Source organism: Mangifera indica, chromosome 8, assembly GCF_011075055.1.
Source record: "Mangifera indica cultivar Alphonso chromosome 8, CATAS_Mindica_2.1, whole genome shotgun sequence".
Taxonomy (NCBI): Eukaryota; Viridiplantae; Streptophyta; class Magnoliopsida; order Sapindales; family Anacardiaceae; genus Mangifera; species Mangifera indica.
The window spans coordinates 6,224,859-6,250,334 of record NC_058144.1 but is presented as its reverse complement, the minus strand read 5'-3'; the positions used below and the strand labels follow the sequence as shown (position 1 = coordinate 6,250,334).

The following is a 25,476-nucleotide window of genomic DNA, read 5'->3' as shown; positions in this document are numbered from 1 at the left end:
CAACTTATATAAGTACCTGCCATTGCCTTAAGCTTGTAGTCGACCAAACTCACCTCTCTTCTCTTCTTTTCTTTTCATATCACAGTTCTATCAAAAAACTCTCTCTCTTTTTCATTCCTACTTACAAAATATGCAAGAAATGAAGCATCAAGCAACTTTGAATAAATCTATTCAGTCTTTCTTTGATCTCAAGATGGCAATAAGGTTCCTGGTTTCAGTTTCACTGTTTTCTTTTTTAATTTTCCACTTTTCATTACTCCCTTTCCTTCTTGACATCTATAAGTTATTCTCTTTTTCTGCATATAAAACTATTGACAAGAACTACATGTTCCTTCTCTGCAATGGAATTCTAGTTTTCATCCTCAAGAACTCTGTTGTGTTAAAATATAACCCACCGCAGCAACCTGATCATGTTGTGGCTAGTAGCGAAAAATTCAGCAAGAAGAGAATTAATAGAAGAATTTCACCTATGGTTGAGAAGAGAGTTATACAAGAACGAGAATTGGCTTTGGTTGCAGTAGTTGCAGAAGATAAACAAGCACAAGAAAATGAACTTGAAGATGAAGATGAAGAAAAAAAGGGGTCACTGAGCAGAGATGAGTTGAACAAGAAATGTGATGATTTTATAAGAAAGATGAAACAAGTAATAAAATCTGAAGCTTAACATATAATAATCTGCGTGAGGATGTCTATGGCTTTCTTATTTTTTTATCTTTGTCTGGAGAATCTGTGACTATTTTTCTCTTTGCTCTGTTAACAGTTTCAAGTTCTTTTGATGTAAACCAAAATTTAGCAGAAATGCGGTGCAGATGGATTTGTTAGTCTATTTTAATCTTTAATTAACTAGACATAAACATGTTTGGAGATTTCAGTTCTGTTGTTGCCAATCAAAGGATGGCCAAATTGATGGAGCAGACCATACTCATACCCGTTCACAAAATAATACAATTCTAATTCTAATTCATGAATTGGCCCCGATTTCTACCATCACATCACATATATCTAATTTCAACTTTCAACAAATGTATATCCATTTTTGAGGTTCATAAAACAACAGCCGAAGGCTTTACGTTACAGGCATATCTTTGCTTCATTTAAAAACCGATTTTATTAGGTTACTTCTATCAAAAGGTTTAAGAAATTTTCAATAAGGGGAGATTTCCAGAATTTCTAAGAAATTCTGGAAATAATATATACAAATTTATAATTGACTAATTTTATTGATGCATTTTCAGTTTTACCCTTAAAACAGTGAAAATATCTTCAAGTTTTCAAATTAGTACCTATAATTATATGTATATTTCTTGGTTTATGTGACACATCATCTAATTTTGTTTTATCATATATTTATTTAAAATTTATTCTATTATCCTTTCAAGAACTTCCTGGCAATTGCTCGCTTGACTTAGACTGGAGGAGTCTTCTAATCAGAACAGAATAAAAAATAAATTATTTTTCACTCTCAAACTATTGAGATGCAAGCAGCCACATCCGCCTCTAAGCATAGTTCCTTTCTTTTTCTAAGCCAATTCGGAGAAATGGGGTCATTGTCAATTGTTGATAAATACTACAACTAGTTTACCCAGAAATTGAACTTAAAAGCTTGGGATAAGTACTAAATACTACAACTAAATCGACTCAAACATATAACCGCACACCATGCCAAATGCCACAACCCAGTTTGAATCATATGACCTTAGTACACAAACATGAACCTATCAAAACTTACACATCAGAGTTGTTACCAAATGTCACATGTGGCAGTCAAGTAAGATGCTACATATCAGAGTTGTATCTTGCTTCAGGCAAGCACATATTTTCTAACTAAAAATAAAGTTAAATTACACATAAAACTTTTGTAGCTCACAATGTTTATACTTTTCACACAGGTAAGAATTGGGTTGCAAAAATGATAATGGCTAATAAAAATTTATACACAAAAGGAAACGTTTTACAAGAAAATTTTCTATACACTGCCATCCCAAAATCTGAGATTCTGACCAGTGCAACGCTTGAAAAATTTTCAAGTAAACACCATGCCTTCTATCAAATGCACCACATCTTACAGGAACCAAAGACAAGTTTCTGTCATTTTCTTTTAAACATTCAACTGATGATCAAGGAAAATACAGAAAATCGTGAAACATAAAAATCCTATCTGTGCAAAATTCTAGGGGTGGCCTACGGAGAACAACAAAAAATCTATATTTGACAGCTCTATTTGTTTGCCAATAGTAGAAGTGAAAAATTATTCACATCAGTAGTTACTAATCTTGTAATGTGCCTTGGCTACCTCTGTATACCAATTGCTCCTTTGCCAAACCTATGATTTAGTGACATTGTTAGCTGCCATATTCACAGGAGGTTCATCACTCAATGGCATACTTCTGACATGATCAAGAAGCCCAGTAAGTTCTCTATGGACATAACTAAAACGATCTTTAGATATCAAAGATTCCGTCAACAGAGATGCAGCAAGAGAATGAAAGGCCTCAGCACACTGATCACTGCTACCTAGAGCATGATGATCTTCCATGAGAACTAATGAACTCTCTAGTCGCCAACGAAGGAGAAGATATTTTTCTGGGAGTTGAAAGCAGTTCTTCACCACAACAACTCGAAGAGAATGCCTACACAGAATTCCTGTATGTTCAAATTCCTTACAAGAACAATGAATTTGCTCACCCTCAGGTATCCAAATCACAAGATACTCGCCATCCATTTTCTTGTAGTGTCGCACAAGATATGAGCCATTAGCCATTTCAGTTGTTGCATACTGCATGGACAGCACAATTTCATGTTGTAATATGCGGAAGGCATATGGTGTAAGAATGCTTCGTGCATGCTCTTCAATAGGCATGCAGGTTTTGATATGCATATACTGCATTCCTTCTCGGGTTAAATTTCCAAAGTTGGCAGCAGCACCAACCTGCAAAGATTGCAAACAAATTTAGGAATAGATCAAAAAATGTAAATATTGGACAAAAATACCTGACATTTGAGCCAAATACCTGCTCAAAGAAAACTTGCAAACATGGTTGTCCATTCAAGATTCTTTTCAAGGAAGTATCCAAAGATTGAGAAAACTCTGCAGTCATTGCACGAGCAACAAAGTAACCTCTAATATAGGAAAATGGCCAGGATTCTCTATATGAGAAGAGTAAAGCTATATGCTTATCTGAAGCAAGTCCAAAACGAGCAACCAAAAGATTCCACTGGTGTTCAAAATCTTCTACATTCTCCAGGTGACACAACATATTAAACTCAGCTTTAAATTCTTCAAATTGTGATCCAAGCGGCAGAGAGAACCAACTGGATAATTTGGACAGGATATGCCATATACAAATAACGTGTTTAGTATTTGGCAGTTCCCTTGAAATACCCTCCCGCAGCCCAGAATCGATATCAGTTAGAATTGTCTGTGGACGTCTTCCTCTCATAAAACGGACAAAAGTCTGTTCAAAAGAAGAAAATCATACAAAGGCAGATGAAGATTGATGCAGATTGTATCACAAGAATTTGTGTCCACAAACCTGTAATGCCCATGTGAATGAATGAAAATTTTCATCTTGTAGCAATGCACACCCCAACAAAATTGCATTGCCATGATTATCCATGCCAAACCAAACTCCTAGGAGCAGTCCATAGGTGATAGAACGATAAGTGGAGTCAAATGTAACCACATCACCAAACAGTGTATATGCACGAACAGAATTTCCGTATGACCAAGCAATATTTTCAACTTTATCATTTTCATCAGTAGTATAGTCATAAACAAAATCCACATCCCTCGCTGCCATAGCCTTGCAGACCTCAAGAAGTTCCAGTAAATCATTCTCCCTTTTCTCCGTAAGCAAGGCATCATTTTCCTGAACAGTTTTTTTACAAGTCCGAACAAAGTTTCTCACATCCTTCTCTATGAAAGGCAACTGGCCAGGTTGAACACCCTTTTCTACTTCTAAAACCTTAACTATCCGATTCACAGGAAACCCAGCTTTGGAGAGTAAGAGAATCCTTTCTTGATCAGCCTCCTGTATCTTCCGATATGCAGGAAGCAAACGCACTTGGTCATCTTCCAACAATTCATGGTTATGAACATTACTAAATTGTGAAACATACCACTGAGTGACACCATCAACAATTTCCTTTGTCAAATACAGCTTTGCATCGCATCCACATCGTACTGACTTTCGATCCCTAGGATGCTCCACATTTGCCTTTTTTCTTGGTTGATTAAATCCAGAGCGATAACAAACAAAGTCTCTCCTGTAGATTCCTAAATTTTGGCTTTCAGTTGAGCGTGCTTTTCTGATCGAAAATCCATTCTTCCGTGCGAAATTACTGTAGTATTCAAAAGCCTCATCATCACTTTTGAATATCTGACCCACATAAGGTGTGAAGGCAGCTTCTGGAAATGATGTGGATGACAGTCCCTCTGTCTTTACTAGCTCAAAACTTGCTGATGACTGATCATCTCCTTCATACTTAATGTAACACTTCCAGTCTCCACATGGACACTGCTGACGTCGAATCCAAATGTTGCTGGATGGCTTAGTTGCCATTCCTTCAGGAAAATGAATAACGTATTACTGGTTTCAAACTCTCATGCTGCCAAAATACCAGGAAAAAAAAAGGTGTTGGATTCAGAATCTTAGAGTCATTTTCTGAGAACAGTAACATATAATTCCACTAGAGCTAAAGCAGTTTTCCCAATTTTATTATACAACCTTTCAAACAAAAAGCCCATCAAGCAAAAGCCTTTCTTCACTTTTTTTCCTCTGTTATTTTTCCGTTCTAAAAAATAAAAAGGGACTTTTCAACAACTGAAAGATGCAACCCAAAATGACTCAAAGAGAACTCATTACTTGCACTTGAATTGCAAACTCACACTCAACTAGTCGCAATACGAATGCCTTATGAGCAAAATAATCATTATATTAGGAAACTGAAACAAATAATACAACAAAATTCAAAATGTTGCCTTACTTTCTTCTCATCATGAACTTCTCTGGGCAGCCATACGAAGCTTGCATTTACAACAATAATACATCAATAAAAAAAATTTTGGCCCAAATAAGTTTTTTTTTTTTTCAGATGTAAATTTATGTCGATTGCATCCCAACAAGGGAAACAGAGTTAGATTACAAACACAGAACCCATTTCAATTAAAAAAAATTAATGACACAAAAACTAAAAGAAGAATCTAAATAACACCAAATTCAACACATAGCTTGATATGAAGAGAACCAAATGAACCAATAGCAAAACAAATTTAATGAAGAATAATAATTTTAACTCAGAAATGACCTCTGGTCATAATTACAACGCAAGAAACTGATCACAAAGGGAAAGACAATATAAAAACAAGATAGACCCTCTTCATATCAAGCACTGAGAATTGAAAATAAATAATCAACAAAACAAACCTGCGAAACAAATACAGATTACAAAAGCAGAAACTGATCATAAAGTGAAAAAGCAGGTAACAGAAAAAAAAAAAAAAAACATTTTATATCAAGCACTGAGACTTACCAAAATGAATTCGAAAGGGAAAAAAAAAACTTGAAACAGAGATAAATATTGACAAAATGGAACGTACCAGTAAAATTACTGCGAAAGTTCCGTAAGAAATCCATTCCACTTTCTCAATTTTTCGCAATGTAGTGTTGCAAAAACCACCTGCAAGTTACAGTATTCTGCTTCGAGGTATAAAGCGAAAAAGATGGATTATGAGATAAGTTATATTAAAAAAAAAAAAAAAACCCGCACTTTATTATAATAAATGAAAAAAAAAATGATACTAAAAAGGAGTTAATTAATTTTGTAATTACGTAACAGGCAGAGAAACCCTTTTTCGTTTTCTCACATTATTTTCATTTTTTCTTTCTCTTGGTTGCTTTGGTTTCTTCGATCTTCATCATCTTCATTGAAAACTTCGATTAAGTCAATGAAAGATCAAGTTTAGTGGATTAAGAGCCAGGCCCAGTTGAAGCTAACGGGCCGATCTAGGTCCAAAAACGCAGTTCTGATCCTGCCGCTTCACTATGACACTGTGTATTTAGTTAGCCAAGTAATATTTACTTGGCCAAACGACTTCTCACCCAAGGTTTAGTAAAAAGATAGATTCTCATTTGTTAATTTTTAAAAACTCAAATACTCATTCATTAAGTCAAATTCATTATTGAAATTAAGGATCAAATGATCATTTAGTCAAAAATATTAAAAAACTAAAAAATTTTCATATTTCGCCTCATCTAGGTTTAAAAACTAATATTTCTTCCCCCACCCAAAGTTTGAAAATTCGCCATTTCCCCCTAGGGTGTGGAATTTTTTTCTTGTTTTTTTTTCAGCAAGCTTCTTTGTCTCCATTTCTGTTTCAGTCAATCTCTTCCTCCCAACACTCTCTCCCTCACCGGCATTCTCTCTCCCTCCAAACGTTGGAAAGACGAATCGCTCTACCAAAAAGACATCGGGGAGACAAATCGTGCAATGAAAGAGACATCGAGGAGACGAATAGTGCGATGACTGCGCTGAGGAGATGCTTCTGCTCGTGGTTGAGATCTGTCAGCCTTCTTCTTTGGCCGCCGACGAAAGATTAATGGGGAAGGTCAGCTCTACTCGTCGGAAGAAACAAAAAAAAATTCCAAACCCTAAGGGAGAATGGAGAATTTTCAAACCTTGGGTGGGGGAAAATGTTAGCTTTTAAACCTACGAGACGAAATATGATCTTTTTTAGTTTTTTAAATATTTTTAGCTAAATAACCATTTTACCCTTAATTTTAACAGTAAATTTTAACTAATGGGTGGGTATTTGGGTTTTCAAAAATTAAGATGAAAATCTATCCTTTCACTAAACCTTAGGTGGGAAATAGTCCTTTGGCCTATTTACTTCTACAAACTAATTATATAAATAATTTTAACAAATTAATATGATTTAACATGATTATATAATTTTATATTAAGAATAAAAACAAATTAGAGTAAACAATGTTTTAAACCTATAAAGTTATCTTATTAAACAACTATAATAAAAAAAGTTATTAATATGATTTAATCTGTTGTATAAAATCTTATATTCACTATTATTCTATTGAAAGAGTTCCAATAAAACATAAATAGAGATTTACAAAAGATGAGTCCAAAGGACTTGATTTTAGAGATTTGTCTAACAATGATAATAAAACTTATCTGATCTTTATGAAGTTGAGTATATAGTATATATGTTTCAGAGGTCTTTTTCTTTTTCATATTTCCTTTAAATGTTCATTCATACTTATAAGATGAAATGAAAGAGTTTTAATTTTGTAGGTTACAATTCAAATTTAAAATAAGATAATGATCATGCCTCGTTATCACTGTTCTTGTGGCTGGTTGCGTCTTGGAATGTTGTGAGTTGTGACATATAACAAATTAACAGGTTGCTTCCTAACCAGTTTTCTACTGAATTTTGACACACATGCACACTTCTCTTGACAGTTTGAACTTCAAAGATCAGCAAAGCTGGAAATTATACAAACACAAAGAGGTGACATGGGGCATGGAATCTTAAAGTGAATAACTGAATAAGGATGTCAATCAGCCAGAATTCCAGTAATCAGATACCATGCAGATAATATTCTATACAACAGTTTGACAGAAGTGACCGGTTAAACTTCTATAACTTGGCCACCATGTCTACGATACATCACTGAATCTCATGGAAAGGGAAAACATACGAAATCCCATTTAACCAATCAAGTGATCAACTTGGCTTAGATATTACATATAAGATTGTACATACAGCTGTTGTATTCTTAGCACATGAAACAACAAAGAGATTCTACCTCATCTAACTATGAAAAGTGAGCAATGTACTAAAGCAGATAGAATGATAACTCACAGCTCAAATATCGGTGGCATGGCAGCATAGTCCTGACCAATAAGGAAAGAAAGAAAAAAGGGGAAGGAAGAACTAAAATTTCCATTCAAATTTACTGGAAAAATTAATGTCTGAACTTGTTAATTAACCAGTAATGAGAATGGATCATGAATGATACAATTTTAAGTTAGTTCTGAATATAATCACTTATAGAAACACCAAATTCAACGGCAATGAAATATCCAATCCTCAAATGTCATGTACATTTATATGTACACCTGATTTTTGAAGCGTGCCCTATCTTTGCTGTTATATAGGTTGTTTTCTTTTGATTCCAATCTTTCCTGTGGGTCAGCAAGTGAACACATGACTTCCATGGTCACTATTGTTTCCACGAAAAATCTACTTGTGGCTATTCATCAGCCATCACATATTCATGCTTTTGCTCAATCATCCCACAAGTTCAATCCTACACATTAAGTATAAAAGCTCAACGCTTTCCAAGTTAAAAAAATGAGCTTAGGCATCCGTCCAATTAAAACATAATATACAAGCGCACAGAGACACTTGTATAGCCATTGAACACACACGTAAATGAGTAAAAAACTCTTTATCTCGGCCAGAAATAGCAAAATAACTTATCAGAATGCTGAAATCCAATATTAGTTGTAAATGGTTCTAATAACCAAAAGATGAAGGAGTTTAGATCTTGAGACGTTTACCAAGACTGCAACATGACAAATTCACCAAAGTAATAAGAAATTCAGTACTATGCTAAAAACAGACAAAAAGTCAAGTATGCTTTCTTTTCTACTCAAAAAGTAACGTATGCCACACCAGTTACAAAGTCAGAAAAATCAAGATGTGGAAAGCTCAACTCTTCTGACAGTAGCAGATTTTGAATGATACATGATGAGAGCAAAATTCAGGCACAACTGACGATCTCTCTCATCTCCCCATCCTCCCCATCCCCTGAACCCAGCTTTGTATCCTGGCTGATTCTGAATGACATGCACCCCCCATTCTGATTTGATGTTGGCAACCTTATCAGTATCTTCTATTCCAAAGTTTACCACACCATGATCGATGCAAGCACCTTTCTCCCCCTGGCCCTGATGTAAACCACACTTTCCAAAATGGATCGCACTAGTTCTTGGCCCTCGTAATGAGTAAACAGAAGCACCAAATGAGGGATAAACAGTTGCCCACATTGTTATATCCCAATTATAGTCATCAAAGAAACAGAATTCTCTTGCCTTTCTATGGATTTTCCTCCAGACTGTCCTATTAAAGGAATAGCCGACATTTCCCATCCTTTCTGCAACCAAAGATTCCACTCCTTCTCCCCTCGAATTGACATCACAAGGCGCTAAATTTGCAGCATAGCAATCTGGGCATTTCCAAGGTTTCAATTTTGTAAGCACCTGTAAGTTGCGATACGCATTTGGAAGAATGAAGTGGTCCTCCTCTATGAAAAGAATATGACCTGAGTGTTTCCGTGTCTCCTCCAGTCCATCCCACACTGTGTTCATCATCCACCACCAATGATGCTTCAATGACACTATTTTTGGCGATCTGTGATTCCCATATTGATCAGGAGTCCCTACACAATGTTTCTGTGTTGCATTATCCTTATCCTTACAGTCATTGGGTGATATACCAGGAAAACCATGGGAAAACACATGGGGTGAGTAAGGGGCAAAGATCTGTTTCACTTGGCAAAATCTAATACCATCTATAATCTCGTTCATTTCTTCAAAGTATCCGTCATGGCTAACTATCAACAAAGTTTCGCTTATACCCACCACAGTTGACAAGCTCTTCACAACTACTTTCAGATATTGAGGCCGATTATGAACATATAAAACAATAACAATATGATCCTTGGCTAAATTTGGATATAGGTCCACATTTCTTGGGGGCAACTTGTTTTTCTCTTCCAATTGTATTGACAACTTATTTTGTTTAGGGAGGCTTAACTTTTCCCTAGACACTGAGACGCCAATCTTAAGATTCAAATCATCATCAGATTCATTAGCAGAAGGTGTCACAACATTGGAAACTGAATTGGTTCCAAGGAGGAAAACAAAAAGCAAAACCCCCAACAATGTGACTAAAACTACAGATAAGAATCGGCGAAAGGCCGCAGCTCTCAGATTTGGTTTCTTATAATAAGAAGCCATAAGATGCAACAAAACACAAATTATCAAACCCTCTAAACAATTAAAGTTACATCCATAGCTCCATATCAGAAAATCAAAACTTTAAGTCAAATACAGAGAAGCAACCAAAAAACTGCAGCAACCCATCTGACAACAGATCAAATAAGCTAAGGGTAAGTGTAAAAACCTCAAAATCAGTGTTCAAACAGAGATTGAAGCATTCAAAGCTGATTTTACTCCATACCAAGTAACCAGGAATCGAGCTTTGCTGCAACACAAATCGATAAAACAAATAGCAGTTTTAGCATCCAATATTAACGAAGCACAGGAGTCTATAGCAGATATGGAGATTAAAAAAAATGGCGAATAGATCAAACAAATGACCAGTCTAGATTATAAAATGGGTCGTCTACAAAATGCAATTTGATAACTTTAAAAAAAAAAAAAAAAAAGTGGGCATCTTTGTAATCAAACACGGCGTTGAATTTTCGTATCAGAAGACTTTTCTTTGTGCTTCTGTTTTTACCTTTGGAAGTGAAAATAATTGGACTCTTGGGCAGTAATTTTAGGAGCACACGCTACAGGTGTAAACTGTTCTACGGAAGCGGAATGTTCAAGACTTTCAATGTGATGTTAACAAACTGAGCAAGTTCCGACGGGAAGTCACACCATTTAGACGGTCAGTAAATGAAGCTCCAAATTTGTACGAAAATTTTATTAGATTATTTAAAGTGATAGTTAATTCATTCCAAAATCTTCAAAACTTTGTTAATAAAAAAATGGTTTTAGCTAGCTTATTAAACTGCTAATAATTGGCTTGTTTATACCTTTGGATGGATCGCCTATTATCAATCAACCATCCATTCAATCGTTTTAAAATAGGCCAATAACAAATTTATGAACTTATAATCTTTGAAAATAGGCTTATGAAAGGGGTTCATTTTTCTTATTACCATACTTTTGGATAATTCAGACACTTTTTTACACTTACAATCATAAAGAAAATACGTATTTTCATTATTACAAAATCAGTAAATACTAAAAACCAAATTGAAATTAGAAATTGACAGGACAAAATTTGTTGACAGGCCCTGCCGGCTAACTTGGTTGACTGGTTGGGTACAAAGAAACCCAAAGATGGGTTATGAATTACCTCAACGTGAACTTGAATCGATAAGACCAATTCCATTTGATGTTCCTTTCTTCATTTGTTTGAGTGATTTGCAAGGAAAGAAATGTTAGTCTTAACACTTCATCATGTTGCTTGATTAGATTAATTTTATTCTGTTCACTAGCCAATGAAATGGAGCCACCGATAGTATGCTAAATTTTGGTTGCCCCACTACTCTCAAGTGTATTAAATAATACCTTTTAGGCCAAAATACTTATTCCCCACACACAACAAACCACAACCCAACCGTCATACGGATAGGTTAATGAAAATTAACCCAAAAAATCTTTAAAAAAATAATATATTTTAAGTGTGAATAATCTTTTGGTTTATTTTTTATAATAAAATTATGTATATTAATTTTAAATATATAAATAAAAATATATTTAATTTATATTATCATATAATTAAATAATTTTAATAAAAAATAAAATTATATTTAATTATATTTAACATATATAGATATATATTCATTTGTATATTGGTGATATTATTTATACTTTTATCCGTTCGCTCCAGGAGGAGGGAACACCACAAAAAAGTCATAAATGAGGGGAAAATGATCATTGGATAAGGTTAGCCAGCAGAAAAGGCAAATACATGGGTGCCACACCCACATGCATATCCAAAACTAGTGGTGACTCATCACCATTTATGTGATAGCCAGAAGATGGGCAAAGAGATTTCACACTACTTCTGCTGAAATGGCAACCAAATCGCCACTCTCTTCTTTTCTCAGTACCAAAGTTTCAGTTTTACCCAAGCTATGGTCACAGAATCCTCTCACTTACATGCCCCCTTCACTGAAGCCAAGAGTTCATTTCAAAATCCATGCTAAATTGGGTAAGAGATGTTATCTCGTATTTGCATTAATATTCATTCTGCTGTTTGTTCTTATGCGATTCTTGGCGATCAAGACAGTAATTGATAAGCAGATTTTGATAATGCATGTTAGAGGGAAGTGATGGAGAAGTCAAGCTGAAAGGAAAAAGAAAGTTTGTTACGAGAGAAGAAGAACCAGACCAGTTAGTATTTTACCCTCTGAAACTTTGCTGGATTAACTTCATTCTCTAATTTGTCTCCTCCTTACAGCTTGTTTGCAGAATAATAAATCTTTAAACGTGTTTATCAATTGATTGAAGGGCTGTGGTAACTGCAGGTTTTGGCAAACAGCAGGAGAAAGAGAAGGGGAGAATCCGATGAAAACCCCCCTTCCCTACATTATAATATTTGGTATGTCAACTCCTTTCATAATCTTAGCCATTGCTTTTGCTAATGGTTGGATTAAGGTACCTGTTCGATGAGCAGCTAGTTCTTGAGAGGCAAAATGACAGTATCAGTTTGAATCTGATCCAGTCCATTGGCATCTTTAAATTTTTATCTTTTTGGTTCAAATGTAATCATACATCTATAGTCTGTTACACTTGTTCTTAATATTAATGTTCTTGTTATATGAATATAAAAATATAAGTCCAAAAATGTTGGGCATTTCATTTCATTAAATCATGAACCTAGGATTTTATCAAATGGACTGCCGAAAGAAGTAAAAAGTATTAGTTCCTTTACTACCGAAGCCATCAGATCCAAGAAGCAGCAGCAGGTAAATGACTAATGTAGCATCTCCAACCACCAGTAAATCAGCATATTTGCCATTGAAACATATAAGCTCAAACGGGAAGCAAGTAAATATTATATTCAAATGTTAAAGCAACTTCGGTAGGATGTTTCTATGGCGAACTACTTTTTTTTTTCTTTTTTCTAGAACTATCTCTTCTCTAACCTAACATATTCAACAACACATTTTTATTGACAATATTATATATTAGCCAACCCCAATTTCAGCTATTAAGTATGAAAATAGAGCTCACCTCCTTGAAGTCTTGTATAGTACAAAAGTGACATATTTTTGGCGAAAGCGAAATGTGGAGCCGAGCGCCACAGGAAGACCAGCATCATTGTTTTGGATGTAAAGATGGTTTAACACTGTGTGTTGAGGCGGTTGCAGAGACTGTTCACAGGCCATAAAAGATGATGGCTCATTTAACAGTGACATTTGAAGTTGTGGAGGTAGATCAGGAGGAGGCTTGCTGAAATCATTGTCGTTTATTGATTTGTTGTCATAGCTTGAGAATGGGGAAGGAGGATGATCAAACTCAGAATGGCTGTTAGGAGTCTCTGGTATGTACTGGGCTGCAACACAATTGTACATGTAGCTGTTGGGCAAGGGAAACTGCGAAGCATAATTACTTACTGGCTGATGGCTAGCGGCCACTTCGACCTTCAAGGCAAACACATGAACCAAAAAAACATAACCAATAATTAGATAATGAATTATGATCATAACCGGTACTGCTAAAATAGCAGCAAATTAGAGATAAAGGGTTTCAAGATGAAAGTTTCTATGCTCCATATCTTGTTTGAGTAAATAGAAATAGAGCTTTCAAAGGAAATGTAAGCTAAGAGAAGACATCAATAAGTTATTTTCCCATGGTCTATGAGGGCGCAGTGCATCGAGCTGTAAACAGGACAGTAAAATGAAGGACACAGAACAATTGGATGCACCATATTGGCAGCTAAAATGACAAACGCCCATCTGAAGACCCACAAATATACCTAGATAAAGAAACTATATTGGCAGCTGAAATAACACAATGGAAGAAAAGAATTAACAGGGCTTAATTCAACTTTTCTCTTAATGAAGAGCTGTTGTATTTTGCTTGGTTACTAACCAAGCCAAATTGTTGCAGAATTAGTAGGATTGCTAAAGACAGCAAATGATTATATCTGGTAATAAATTTACTAATCCATACCCCAATATCTTTCTAAAGTCAGTCATGGGATTCACATACAATCACCAGCAGTGTTACCAAAATTTACAGGTTCAACTTCAGTATCTCTAGCATTTATTATCTTATTGGGAGGAAATATAAAACAAAAACCTGCAGCAGAAGTTGAAATTTAGGAACATGTAGATTCACTGCAAGCATTGCTCTACTGCATACATCTACAAAACGGAGATCTAGGACTAACAATATAGATTCCTCTATTTCCCTTGTTTTGGATACATAGTAGTAAATTAAATGGCAAGTGCTAGAAGTCTAATATGTCCCAAATGAAACATGTTTGTTGAATGATGAATATAATCAAATGCGAATGGATAAGAAGCCCGTTGGATTAAATTGAAAGTCAATACTGAACATATTAAACGGATGAAATACTAGTCTAATTAAATATGTAACATGTGTTTACAAGAGATCATTGTGAATAAGCTAGAAAGTATGGTAAGGAAAAGAAGAGAAGCTGATTTCAAACCAAGTACATTCACTTTGCATGTTGATAAAGTTCACACCCAAATGAATGTCTTTCCGTTATGCTACTTACTATGATGAATTAGTACAGAGACAAAACACTGGTGTTCTTACTATAGTTCTTCTCTGACATGTTGGGTTACAAAAGTCAAAAGCTCAGGCGAAAAAAAAAAAAAGTCTCTGGTGTTCTTACTATAGTTCTCTGATATTACTTGAAGGGTAACAAAATAAAAAACTCAGCCAAAAAGAAAAGGCTAAAGGCATGTAGATGATTTCACCCAAACTGCAGTAATTATCATTGAAGAAGCTTTAAAATTACCTGCAACTCCAATATATTGTAAGCACTTCCTGCATCATCAAGTTTCCAAGGTAATTCTGGAGAATAGGTCAGCGTATCGTCAACAATGAAGCGGTAGTGGTATACACCCAAAGGAAGCTTCTTCATCATAACAAAATATCTGCCTAAACTCCACAAGGGCTCTCTGATTGAAGGAGTTAGGCAAATTTTCCATATTAGTTCATGGCATAAAAGCAAACTAAAATCAATCATAAAAATGAAGTCAGAAAATTTTCCATACACAGTCTCCCAATTGTCCCATGATCCAGTGACAGCAACTTGATTGCCACCATGACTCCATACTATCATCACTGACTGTTTTTCACTGCAATATGCCATATTATGCTGAATGGCAGGATTTTGAACTTGCACGACCTCACCTGGTCTTGCTAAGGAAGCCGCAGCAACCTGAAAATATAAATGTAGTTCCATTGAATAAGTGGCTGTTAGTACTACATGCTATATTCTAAGGAATCTTGAGCCTCTCTTGAGAAAGCACTTTCCCATGACTAAAACTGTATTCCCTTTTGACATGATTATGGAGTGCCAATGGTACTACTAAAGAGTGAAGATGCTCTTCTTTTCTCATCACATTAAAGAACTAGGAATATATCCCAATCTAACACATTCTCAAATATTAAACCTAAAACAAATTTTTTATATCATCAGTGTAGAACTCAAAAACCCAAGCATCACTCTCACATTAATGACCTGGAACAACAGAACTTATTGTACGACTTTACCATGGAATTTTTATAGAATTAACAGAAATAGCAACATCAAAAGGAACTTTCTGCCTGAAAAGGCATTTCAGTGAGTTTAGCGCTAGTTAAACATGCATTAAAAGATTATCAACTTGTTCATCGACAAAGTTATAATCCAGCGAAACATATCTAAAAATGCTTTCAGGGGAAATTAAATTACAGGAAGCCCACGCAAAACAAGGTACAGATGTTCACTTTATTAACAACAACTAATTCTTACTACCTGAAATTCCACATTCAAACTACTCCCGACATAAGAAGAAATTGTGGTACATGTCTATTACACAAATTTGTATCTTTTAACAAAAAGAAAGTAAGAAACACACTGGAGATAAAAGAATTTGAAGAATTAATAGAAGTACTTAAAAGGAGAGCTGACCTGTGAATTGAACACTAGAGGAGACTCGTGAGAAGGAAATTGAGCCATGGGGTCTAAAAACACACCATGCCCATGATATCTACCATGAGCCTCACCATGTCCAAGCTCCATAGACTGCTCATAACCCTCTCCATATTCAGTATTCTTCACTCCTGAAGTACCGTCTCCATCTTTTCTAACACTAGCATTACCCATTACTGAAAATATTATATATAATAATTTAAAAAAAAAAACAAACCCAGGTACGATCTTTAACTGTTTTTTTTTTCAAAACATCACAAGTTTATCAGCAAAAAAAGACTCAAAATATTCAGCCGGCTAACCAAAAAGAAAATATGATAGAACAAAGAAAGGAACAAACTCAGAAACAAAGGAAGGAACAAACCCAGAAACGAAAAAAGGTTCTAAGTTGAGTAAACCTGTTGAATTTAGTGACATACCCAATACTGAAACGATTGAATTTCACAAATTTAAGAGAAGAAACACAGGATTATATCAAAGGAACGCAACATTATTTATTTGCAGCTTTTTTTGGACTTTGTATTTGATTGACTCGTGAAGTTATTTTAATGGAAAGTGCAATTTGTCCTCTCTCTTTCTCTCTCAGTCTCAGAGTTTAAAAAAGGGAAATTATTAATGGGAACTAAATTTTTATTCTCCAATGAATTCGGAAGATCCTGTGTTGGACTCCTGATGTTCGGTCTAAAAGAGTGTTGATTGCCAACTATTACTGTTCAGTGCAGTTTGTACAGTTACAAATAGTGTACTGCCACGTAAGTCATGTTAATGTCCTTTTACTATTTTATCCTTGCATTTTTTTTGTATCAAGTTTCATCATTTTATTTGTCAGCTTTGCTTTCCTCCGCCAATAATTGTCAAAAAGCAATAGGGAAAACGTTAATTTTCCACCCAAATTTTAGTCCATTCTCAAGTCACACCCATAGGAGATAAAAAACTCAAACTTCCACCTATGACCAAACTGCTATCTAAATTTTTAGTTAAAAATAGGGGTAAAATATTTTTTTACCTATAAACTTTAAAACTTTAAAATGTTATCATTTTTCCCCTCGAAGTTTTAAAAACTACACTTCAACTCATTTTCAAAATTTGAAAAGTTTATATTTCATCTCTAGGATTTGCTTCATTCTCTAACTACTATCGACGACTGACGTTTTTCACTGATCTCCCTTCTCCTGCTACAAAGAACAACAAAGGATAAACCTTCATCACCCAGATCTGGATGACAAAGCTTTGACCAGATTTAGAAGAATAGACGAAGGATAGCATTTCATCGTCACATCTAGATGACGCGACGAGCAATGAGGGACGACGAAACATCATCCTTCATCATCTGGGTTATGCAATAAAGAGAGATCTCTTCGTCGTATTACCGTCATCACACTAGGAGAAAGAAAAGGTCGGAGACGACGTCGGAAAATGAAGTTGAAGAGTAAGAGTAAAACTATTGTTTTTGAAAGTTATGGGGGTGATTTAGTTTTGAAAAATATAGAAACCCTAGGTTTAGGGGTGAAAATATTACTTTTTAAAGTTTAAAAACTTTAGGTAAAAGTGAAATATTAGTTTCTAAAACCTTGAGGGAGGGAAAAGTAATAAACTTTATAATTTTTAATATAAACAGTAAAATAATTATTTTACCCCCCTTTTAACAGAAAAAATTAACAAAAGTTTGGTCATTGATGGGAGTTTGAGTTTTTCATCTCCCGTGGGTGTGGGTTTGAGATTAGGTTAAAATTTGAATGGAAAATAGTCCTTTTCCCAAAGCAATAATAATATTAATATCATATTTTGAAGTTATTTCTAATTTTTTTCACAAATATGTTAATTCAGTATGGATTTATTTATAATTTTAAATTATTTAATTATATAATTATATATTATTATTTATATATATAGTTATACTCATTATTTATATATATAAGATTACTATACGGGTAACAGTGTCTTGGACTTTAGTTTCAAAATTAATTAATTGGTAGGTAAGAAATATAAATGTATCATTTGAAAGTCAAATTAAGTTAGTTCATTTGGATGTTACTAAATTTAAAAATGGTGGAAAACCTCAAGTTTGATGTATTAAAAAATATGCATGATATGCAAGTATCGAATATATTCTTGAGAATATATATTTGATAAGCTTTCTGGGCTATACAAATGTAAAGCATCAACAAATAATCTTTTCACATGGGCTATATGTTATTCTTTGATGAGTATAAATTATGAACCTTCCTTTTCTCTCTCTATCTTTTATAGACACATAGAGGAAACATAATTTGGAAACATGGATTTCTCAACTCAAGTCCCAAGTTACACATTATGTAAAGAAATAGATTCTTTTGTTTGGGTGTACATATCCTGATTATATTATAGGCCCAAGGACTTATTCTCACCCAAAGTATGTTGATTTCTCGAGTTTTCATTCTTTAATTTTAAAAATCTCATTTATCCACCAATACATGATTAAAATTAACTAAATCAGTTAGTTATATCATTTCCTCTCCCTAAACCTTAAAAACTAAAAATTTTTTCTAACCCAAGTGTTCAAAAATAGCATTTTCCCCCTAGGGTTTTCAATTTTTCAGATTCAATTGTTTTCACAATGAAAAAACTTCTCCAACGATCTTCAGACAATGTCTCTTTCTCTCCAGCAAGTCCTCCTTTTAATGCATCTTCCTTCTGATATTGTGTGGCATCGTCATCATTAGAAAACGAAGATGAGGTTTGTCATCAATAAAGACCTCGTCTTCATTTTTGGACAAAGATAATTCGTCTTCGTTCTCTAACGACAATGATGTCGCACATAGTCAAAAGAAGGGCACGCCGAAAGGAGGACTCACCGAGAGAAAGAGACGTTACGTGGGGATTGCTGGAGAAATCTCTTTATCATCGAAAAAAATAAATCTAAAAAATTGAAAACCTTAGGGGAAAAATGTTATTTTTGAAAACTTAGGTTAAGAGAAAATTGTTAATTTTTAGTGTTTAGGAGGAAAATGAAATCAAATTTAAGTTTATTTTTAATATTAAATATAAAATGATGATTTTATCCTTAAAACTAATATATTTAATCACTTATAGATGAATAAATGAGATTTTCAAAGTTAAGAGGTAAAAATTTGGAAAATAGCATACTTTAGGTGGGAATAAGTCCTTTAGCCTATATTATACAGTGTTAAAAGAAAAACCTAATTAGAATCTTATTTCTTTTAACTTTCGGAAAATGGTACTCTTAAATGGTCCCAAAATCTACTATTTTGTGCCACATGCCAAAAACATAATATTTAAATCGCGTATGATATCATATATGAAAATCTAATTTTTTATATCGTACATCAAATTTTATATTGTATTGTATGATATGATTTATAAAAAATAAAATAATAACAAAATATAATGGACATATTATCATTTTCAAAATTATCACAAACACCTTTGAAAATTTAAAATTTATAATATACATTTTTACTATATCATCATTTTCTCTAAAAAATTTATCGATACGTATAGATAATTGTATTGTATTATATGATATGTCTACTATATCGTATTAATTTGATATACCTTATGATATATATTATTTTTTATTTATATTATATCGTATTATAAGATATGTACCGTATATCATAACATACTAATAACTATGACCAAAAGATATATATAGTTGCTTTTATAAAAAATATATTGCATATACCACTTTGTCTTTCTAGCACTTCAACCCAACTTTACCAAGGGTACAATATATCAATTCTCCTTTCTCCCCATGTGGGGTTGTCTCTAATTTATCAATAATTTTCGAGAAAATTAAAAAGACGAACAAGCAAACAAAATCCCCCAAAGATATTTATACAAAAATATTATCAATCCAATATTCTAGTATATATCCTCTATCAACAAAAAGTTAAAAAATATAAGAAAAATAGATGTTAATAACCAGACTCGAATGTTTGAATTAACTCTAACCAATTCATCTTCTAAGAAAAAAATTAGTGTAAGAATAGTTCATTGTGAAGAAAGTGGGGGAGGTGAGTATCTCTTTTTGTTCATCCAACAAAGATCGAGATGCTCTCAACCATGCTTCTAAGTTGGCAAATTTCTTTGATTGATGGCCTATGAAAAAGTTGGGTTTCAGAATCTAGTGAGAGTGATATATTCTCTTGGAAATGAAGGTAAATATATTAAAGATTGAGGGAGAGAGAAAGGAATTCAATTTTTCTGTACAAATAAAAAAAGAAAAAAGTTGGGTAGTTGAATGTTAGCATCACATTTTTGAAAGATGTGACATTGGTAAGAGATTCCTCTTTGGCCCATCTATATGATAGTAACATATGTAATAAAAACAATTTATAAATAAAAAACACTTCTTGTAGGAGAAGTCTTTCAACTTTAAGACAGTACAAATAATTTTTCAAACTAAAAGAAAAGTAAAAAGTGAAGTGGACATTCGAGCAGCCTCCCCTCCCTGCTGAATTAACTGTGTGGTGTGCACAGTGCATGATAGTCAACTTGATGTTGGTTCTTTGTCATTTCAGCAGATACTTATTCCGATTTAATAAAGTATATGTAAAGATGGATCTTTATTTACTCTCAAAAATTTGTAATGTCGTTTCACTTGTTAGCTCAGCATAATTATATCATTTTGGCTAAAAGACTTATCCTTTCTCAACGTTACTTTACTTTCAAAATTTTAAAAACTCAAATATTTATTTTTTTATTTTTATTAAAAATTGTTATTAATGGTAAAAATAAAGTCATTATTTAATAAAAATTTTAGAAAATTAAATTTTTTTTTAAAGTAATATTTTTTCCTATTGAAAGTTTAAAAAGTTAATTTTTTTAGGGTTTTCTTTTTTCCAATCATTAGTTTCCAACAACCATTACGTTTCAACTATTGTTTGACTATTTCAACCGAATTTTGGGTGATTTCTATGTCGAGAAACCACTAGGGAGAGAGATGGTGGGAATGTCGGTTAACGACCAGAACAAATTAATCTGCGAAAAGTGGTAATTGAAAAAAATAAACTCTATGAAAGAAAATGTAATTTTTCAAACTTTTGGTAAGGGAAATTATAACTTTTTTAATTTAAGAGAAAAAATGAGATAAAATTTTAGTTTTTTTATTTTTTATTAAGTAACGATTTTACTCTTAATTCTAATAAAGATTTTAACGAAATAGTGGATAGTTGAATTTTTAAAATCTTATGAATGCAAATTTGGGAATACCCTAAACCTTTGTGGTAATAAAACTTTTGGCCTGTTATTTTTCATGCATAACTCTATTTCTTGTGGAGTAAATAAAACCAACATTGATTTTCAAATGATCAATAGAGGTTTAGTGATAAAGAACCATTAGAGTAAAAAAAAAAAAAATTATATATTTCTATTTTTATTCATCCCATAATATAAATTCAGCTTATGTTTGTATATTTTAATTAGAGTAATATTATGTGTATTTATTTTAAGTATATTAATAAATATATATATATTTATATTATCATATAATTGATTGATATTTTATTCTTACTTTAAAATTATTTAATCATATAATAACATACATCAAATATATATTTATTTATATATTCAAATATATACATATAATTTTATTGTTTTAATTATATCTTATCACTAAATAATTGTATTATTTTTGTTTCATAATTTTCAAAAATTTTCTTGTCTGCCATTAATTTAAAAAATAGATGCTTCTTTCTCTTTTTTTTGTTTTGTTTTATTCCAAACAATTAATAATTAATTAGTTTATCAAATCAATAATATTGCAATTTGCAAGGGTGAAACAATTTCAACTCCTCCTTAAAGGCTTCTCAAACAAATAATTTTGGGCTGAAGGCCAGCATGGGTCCTTTAGTTCTTAATAATAATGAACGACAGTGTCAAATTTCATTGGTCTGAGGTTAGTCATTTAAACAGAAATCTATGAAGAAACTTAAAAAGGGAGATTGAAAAAAAAAAAAAAGTAAGCACGTGAATCAAGGGAAAATAAAATAATATTATATTTATATTTTTTTTAACACATAATTTTAATATATAAATAATTTATCATTTTATGATTAAATATTATTTTATCTTTAATATAAAATTATCTAATTATATAATAATATATTATCAAAATTATATATGTATAGTTTTATTGTTATGTAATATATATATATATATATATATATATATATATATATATATATATATATATATATATATATATATATATATATATATATATATATGTATGTATGTATGTTCCCTTCCATTCTCAGCTACAACATTTCATACGCTCTCCGTCTATTTTCTTATTGTTTCGAGACAAATGCTTCGTCAACCTTGAGAACATTTTTATTTTGAACACTAGTCATCACTTCCTATCCTATTTGTTGTAGTCAATTTTTAGGGCAAGAGGCAATCAAGTTAGGGTTTCATGGGGCACTGCTTTATTTGCACAACTTGCGGACAAGTGGCACCATCATTTTTGCATCCCTTAATAAATGTTAATCTTAGTTTAATTAATTTTTCTACCTTGAACCCTTTATTATAAACGAGAAGGCATGATGATCTTGATAATATCTATCGCTTTCAAATATTGATTAAAGTCTTACTTTCATCCGCAGTCGGCATCATTTCATGAGATGGGTGGGACTGGAACTACACATCTCATAAATTATTGAGTTTTATAAAGTAAAATTAACGTTATAATCTTCTGGGAGCTAGCATTGATTTAAAAAGAATCAAAGCAGCATTGGCATTTGCAGCTAGCGGCCATTAACAGAAAGAGTGGGGCTAGCCGAGCGGTACTTTGGGTTGGTAGAGAGAGCACGTTAATTGATGACCCATCTATTCAAAAAAAAAAAAAAAAGAAAGCACACTAATGGAAACCATCATTAGAGGCGCTGCCTGGAAGCAGAAGAGCACAAATCAGGAGGAGTGATTCTCTTTATAGTCTAAAGGGCAACGAGTGAATAGTAAAAGAGGAAGATTCTAAGTATTAAAAGAAATGTTCAAATTCTGTTCAATACTCATGCATGATTTTAAGTGACAATCCAAATATTCAGATGAAGTTATTACATCTGAATACTCTATCTTTTGTTTCTCGTGGAGTTGTTTGATGAGAAAATTACATGTCCTTTTGTGTTTTCTTTTTCCTCTACCTAGCCTTTCGTAATTTGTCTGTCACCAGCTAGCTGCCAGTTAAAGCGAATTAACACCAGTCTTTTGAGATTTAATGTGAAGTTTGGATGTCATTCCTTGCAACAAAGCTATAGCTGAAATATACATTTTGATTTGATTGCCTGCTCTTCTTCTACGGGTTTTAGACTTTCCAAAAGCTGCTCGCTTCAAAATAAAATAATGTAAATTACTTGCTTAGTAATTTAGTCTCCATTCCATTTTAAAACACTAGGTCCCAATAATGTTTCGAACTAGAGAGAAGATTTTAATTTGTTTTTAAGGGAAAAGCTAGTCTTTCGGAGCTATTAAACAAAATTGTGTACTGTTGAGGAAAAGTAGTTGAAATTCTAACAGTAGGGTTCTTGGGGTTGCTGGGAAATGGCAGTAGTCGAAAATAATATATAATGTTAATCTCTGTTTCGGGTTTTGTTTTTAGTGATTGAAGTTGGAGGGAAAGTGCCATGTGGTGAGCACAGGTGTTTGCACATGGCTTCTCTCATTTCCAAGCTATTGAGACTGTAAATCAATACAGGGAAACCAGCGGTTTTGGTTTTTTCAAGAGAATCAATCACAGAGAAACATAACCTGATTGGTGATACTAAAAGAAAACCCAGTACTTCAGGAGCAATGGAGAGCTTGGGAAACGTGCCTCTGTGATTAAAAAAGCAAACAACTCATGATACTAGTCAGTAGTTAGTTCCACATTCACTGCAGGTCCAGTTATATCAGCTCTAAATTTTGTCTTCTCTTAATTGTAGCTTGTTTTTTCCCCATTGCAAAACCAGCATTACATAAACAAATTCTGGTTCTTCATTCCATTTTAGTATTCTAATTTATATGATCTTCACACTGCAGCTTCAAATCTCATAAAATCCCACCTTCCCTTTTTTGTTATCTGTCTTTCATGCATGAGACTGAATAAGAAAAGGTTGTTTGAGGTTAATTTCACCCTCTTCAAGATTCTGTAAATGTCCTACAATCTCCTCAATTGCAATCTCTAGTCACATTTTTAAATCTACTTGACCATTTTTATGTGGCTGGTGTTGATTAAACTAGCTCACAATTGAGCTAGCAAGAAATAATTACACTGTTTATCTGTTTCTTGTTTGTCTAAATATTTTTGCAACCTCTCTTTCTATCACCAATAGAATCTCACCGGCAGATCCGTGAGTCCAATGAAAAGAAAAAGAAAGATTTTTTTTGGAAACTAGTAACAGTTTAAAGCAAGAGTTAGCTTTTCTTAGTCCATCAAGTATTTGGAAAACAAAACTGATCAATATCATCAAATGGCTTCTACTTTTTGTTTCTTCAAAAAGCCATTAATATCATGGGTTTCTGTTCTGGTTCTTTCTCCAGTTTTTGCTGGTTATTTCAGCTTTGGTTTCTTATCATCAATACTTCTCACAGCAATAGTATTGATTATATCCACTGTCTTCTTCACATTCACAAAGCAACAACAAACTTCAGTAGTTAAAAACTCAATTACTAAAGAGGTTCCTGAGTCAACTGATGATCTTCAGGATGCCGTGTCAATGAAGCAGCCTGAAAGTGAAACTGTGAAATCACACAAGGAAGAAGAACAAGAAGGAGAATCTATAGAGCATCAGATTCATGACTACTCAACCAGATCATCACCTGATTTGTTATCAGAAAGTGAAAGTTTTAATAATTTGTCAACTAGTGAAGATTCCGAAGTGGACTGGCCATTCAGAGACATTGTATACCAGAGTCCAGATTGTTCTGATGGATCTATTTCTGATGAAGAAAGTCTCATTGAAATTGCTCTTCCAAGTGGGCATTATGTTGGGCGTAAGGAACAAGTTGTACCCAAGTTTAGTAGTCTAATGGAACTCTTGGCAGAGATTAATGAAATGAATGAAGAAGACAACTTAATAGAGATTGACATATCCATGGGCTCCATCAAGTGCTCAAGGTTTGAGATTGAAGCATGAGTATTATTGATAACGCCTTTTGATAAATTAACTGCAGCTTGATCATCAGAAATTTTTAGAGTTTTTGATCCTTTATGAGCATTTGGTGTTTACCGTGCTGCTGTGTTGTATTGTTGTTAACTGTGAAGCTTCTGATTTTATGTTCAATCTTGCACTAAAAAACTTTGGATACCCATTAAAGAGAAGAAGCTGTATCATGGCTACTTTATTTTTTGATCTCTTAATGCACATCATAAGTCTAAAGGCTCTTGCCACCAATGGATTGAATTCCACTTGCTTTATTAATTTCTTTTTGTTGTCCCATTGACATGATATATCTAATGTTTGAGGCCTAACATTTTGTGGGTCCCTGTAGACAAA

General features: G+C 33.2%; 5 protein-coding genes and 1 long non-coding RNA gene across 8 annotated transcripts; 2 read left to right on the top strand and 4 right to left on the bottom strand.

Annotated features, from left to right (window-relative positions):
- Positions 1 to 1,896: 1,896 nt before the first annotated feature.
- LOC123224421 (putative protein FAR1-RELATED SEQUENCE 10) lies at positions 1,897 to 5,905 on the bottom strand. Its single transcript, XM_044648075.1, has 5 exons — positions 5,867 to 5,905; positions 5,600 to 5,696; positions 3,534 to 4,608; positions 3,012 to 3,455; positions 1,897 to 2,929 (listed from the first exon to the last, which is right to left on the bottom strand). Exons 3-5 carry the CDS (start codon positions 4,560 to 4,562, stop codon positions 2,324 to 2,326), a joined length of 2,079 nt encoding a protein of 692 aa, XP_044504010.1. The 5' UTR covers positions 4,563 to 4,608; positions 5,600 to 5,696; positions 5,867 to 5,905; the 3' UTR covers positions 1,897 to 2,323.
- A 1,660-nt stretch (positions 5,906 to 7,565) lies between these two features.
- LOC123224170 lies at positions 7,566 to 10,540 on the bottom strand. Its single transcript, XR_006503907.1, has 2 exons — positions 10,208 to 10,540; positions 7,566 to 8,327 (listed from the first exon to the last, which is right to left on the bottom strand). It is a non-coding gene; the product is annotated as an uncharacterized LOC123224170 (long non-coding RNA).
- On the bottom strand, positions 8,474 to 10,699 carry LOC123224169 (alpha-1,6-mannosyl-glycoprotein 2-beta-N-acetylglucosaminyltransferase). The gene is made up of 2 exons (XM_044647740.1): positions 10,547 to 10,699; positions 8,474 to 10,288 (listed from the first exon to the last, which is right to left on the bottom strand). Exon 2 carries the CDS (start codon positions 10,039 to 10,041, stop codon positions 8,716 to 8,718), a length of 1,326 nt encoding a protein of 441 aa, XP_044503675.1. The 5' UTR covers positions 10,042 to 10,288; positions 10,547 to 10,699; the 3' UTR covers positions 8,474 to 8,715.
- A 1,071-nt stretch (positions 10,700 to 11,770) lies between these two features.
- Positions 11,771 to 12,689, top strand: LOC123223139. Its single transcript, XM_044646235.1, has 3 exons — positions 11,771 to 12,034; positions 12,147 to 12,216; positions 12,351 to 12,689. The coding sequence occupies exons 1-3, from the start codon at positions 11,896 to 11,898 to the stop codon at positions 12,493 to 12,495; spliced, it is 354 nt and encodes a 117-aa protein (XP_044502170.1). The 5' UTR covers positions 11,771 to 11,895; the 3' UTR covers positions 12,496 to 12,689.
- Positions 12,690 to 12,796: 107 nt separating this feature from the next.
- Positions 12,797 to 16,645, bottom strand: LOC123223138 (SNF1-related protein kinase regulatory subunit beta-2-like). 3 transcript variants are annotated; one of them, XM_044646233.1, is made up of 5 exons: positions 16,420 to 16,645; positions 15,980 to 16,176; positions 15,078 to 15,244; positions 14,819 to 14,981; positions 12,797 to 13,469 (listed from the first exon to the last, which is right to left on the bottom strand). In XM_044646233.1, the coding sequence occupies exons 2-5, from the start codon at positions 16,172 to 16,174 to the stop codon at positions 13,056 to 13,058; spliced, it is 939 nt and encodes a 312-aa protein (XP_044502168.1). In that variant the 5' UTR covers positions 16,175 to 16,176; positions 16,420 to 16,645; the 3' UTR covers positions 12,797 to 13,055. The 3 variants fall into 3 exon arrangements, with proteins under 3 accessions (XP_044502168.1, XP_044502169.1, XP_044502167.1); XM_044646234.1 differs by having other exon boundaries at positions 15,980 to 16,160; positions 16,420 to 16,644; XM_044646232.1 differs by having other exon boundaries at positions 15,980 to 16,645.
- A 7,428-nt stretch (positions 16,646 to 24,073) lies between these two features.
- On the top strand, positions 24,074 to 25,385 carry LOC123223137. The gene has a single exon (XM_044646231.1). The coding sequence runs from the start codon at positions 24,451 to 24,453 to the stop codon at positions 25,114 to 25,116; it is 666 nt and encodes a 221-aa protein (XP_044502166.1). The 5' UTR covers positions 24,074 to 24,450; the 3' UTR covers positions 25,117 to 25,385.
- The last annotated feature ends 91 nt before the right edge of the window (positions 25,386 to 25,476 follow it).

What these genes read in the sequence shown, in the direction of transcription:
- LOC123223139 (XM_044646235.1), top strand. Translation starts at nt 11,896, where the DNA reads ATGGCAACCAAATCGCCACTCTCTTCTTTTCTCAGTACCAAAGTTTCA. An exon ending in CAAAATCCATGCTAAATTGG is followed by an intron (nt 12,035 to 12,146) that starts GTAAGAGATGTT and finishes AATGCATGTTAG; the next exon opens with AGGGAAGTGATGGAGAAGTC. An exon ending in AGAGAAGAAGAACCAGACCA is followed by an intron (nt 12,217 to 12,350) that starts GTTAGTATTTTA and finishes TGGTAACTGCAG; the next exon opens with GTTTTGGCAAACAGCAGGAG.
- LOC123224169 (XM_044647740.1), bottom strand. Translation starts at nt 10,041, where the DNA reads ATGGCTTCTTATTATAAGAAACCAAATCTGAGAGCTGCGGCCTTTCGC.
- LOC123224421 (XM_044648075.1), bottom strand. Translation starts at nt 4,562, where the DNA reads ATGGCAACTAAGCCATCCAGCAACATTTGGATTCGACGTCAGCAGTGT. An exon ending in CATTCACATGGGCATTACAG is followed by an intron (nt 3,456 to 3,533) that starts GTTTGTGGACAC and finishes TCTTTTGAACAG; the next exon opens with ACTTTTGTCCGTTTTATGAG. An exon ending in TGCAAGTTTTCTTTGAGCAG is followed by an intron (nt 2,930 to 3,011) that starts GTATTTGGCTCA and finishes CAATCTTTGCAG; the next exon opens with GTTGGTGCTGCTGCCAACTT.
- LOC123223137 (XM_044646231.1), top strand. Translation starts at nt 24,451, where the DNA reads ATGGCTTCTACTTTTTGTTTCTTCAAAAAGCCATTAATATCATGGGTT.
- LOC123223138 (XM_044646232.1), bottom strand. Translation starts at nt 16,174, where the DNA reads ATGGGTAATGCTAGTGTTAGAAAAGATGGAGACGGTACTTCAGGAGTG. An exon ending in TGGGACAATTGGGAGACTGT is followed by an intron (nt 14,982 to 15,077) that starts GTATGGAAAATT and finishes TCCTTCAATCAG; the next exon opens with AGAGCCCTTGTGGAGTTTAG. An exon ending in ACAATATATTGGAGTTGCAG is followed by an intron (nt 13,470 to 14,818) that starts GTAATTTTAAAG and finishes TTTGCCTTGAAG; the next exon opens with GTCGAAGTGGCCGCTAGCCA.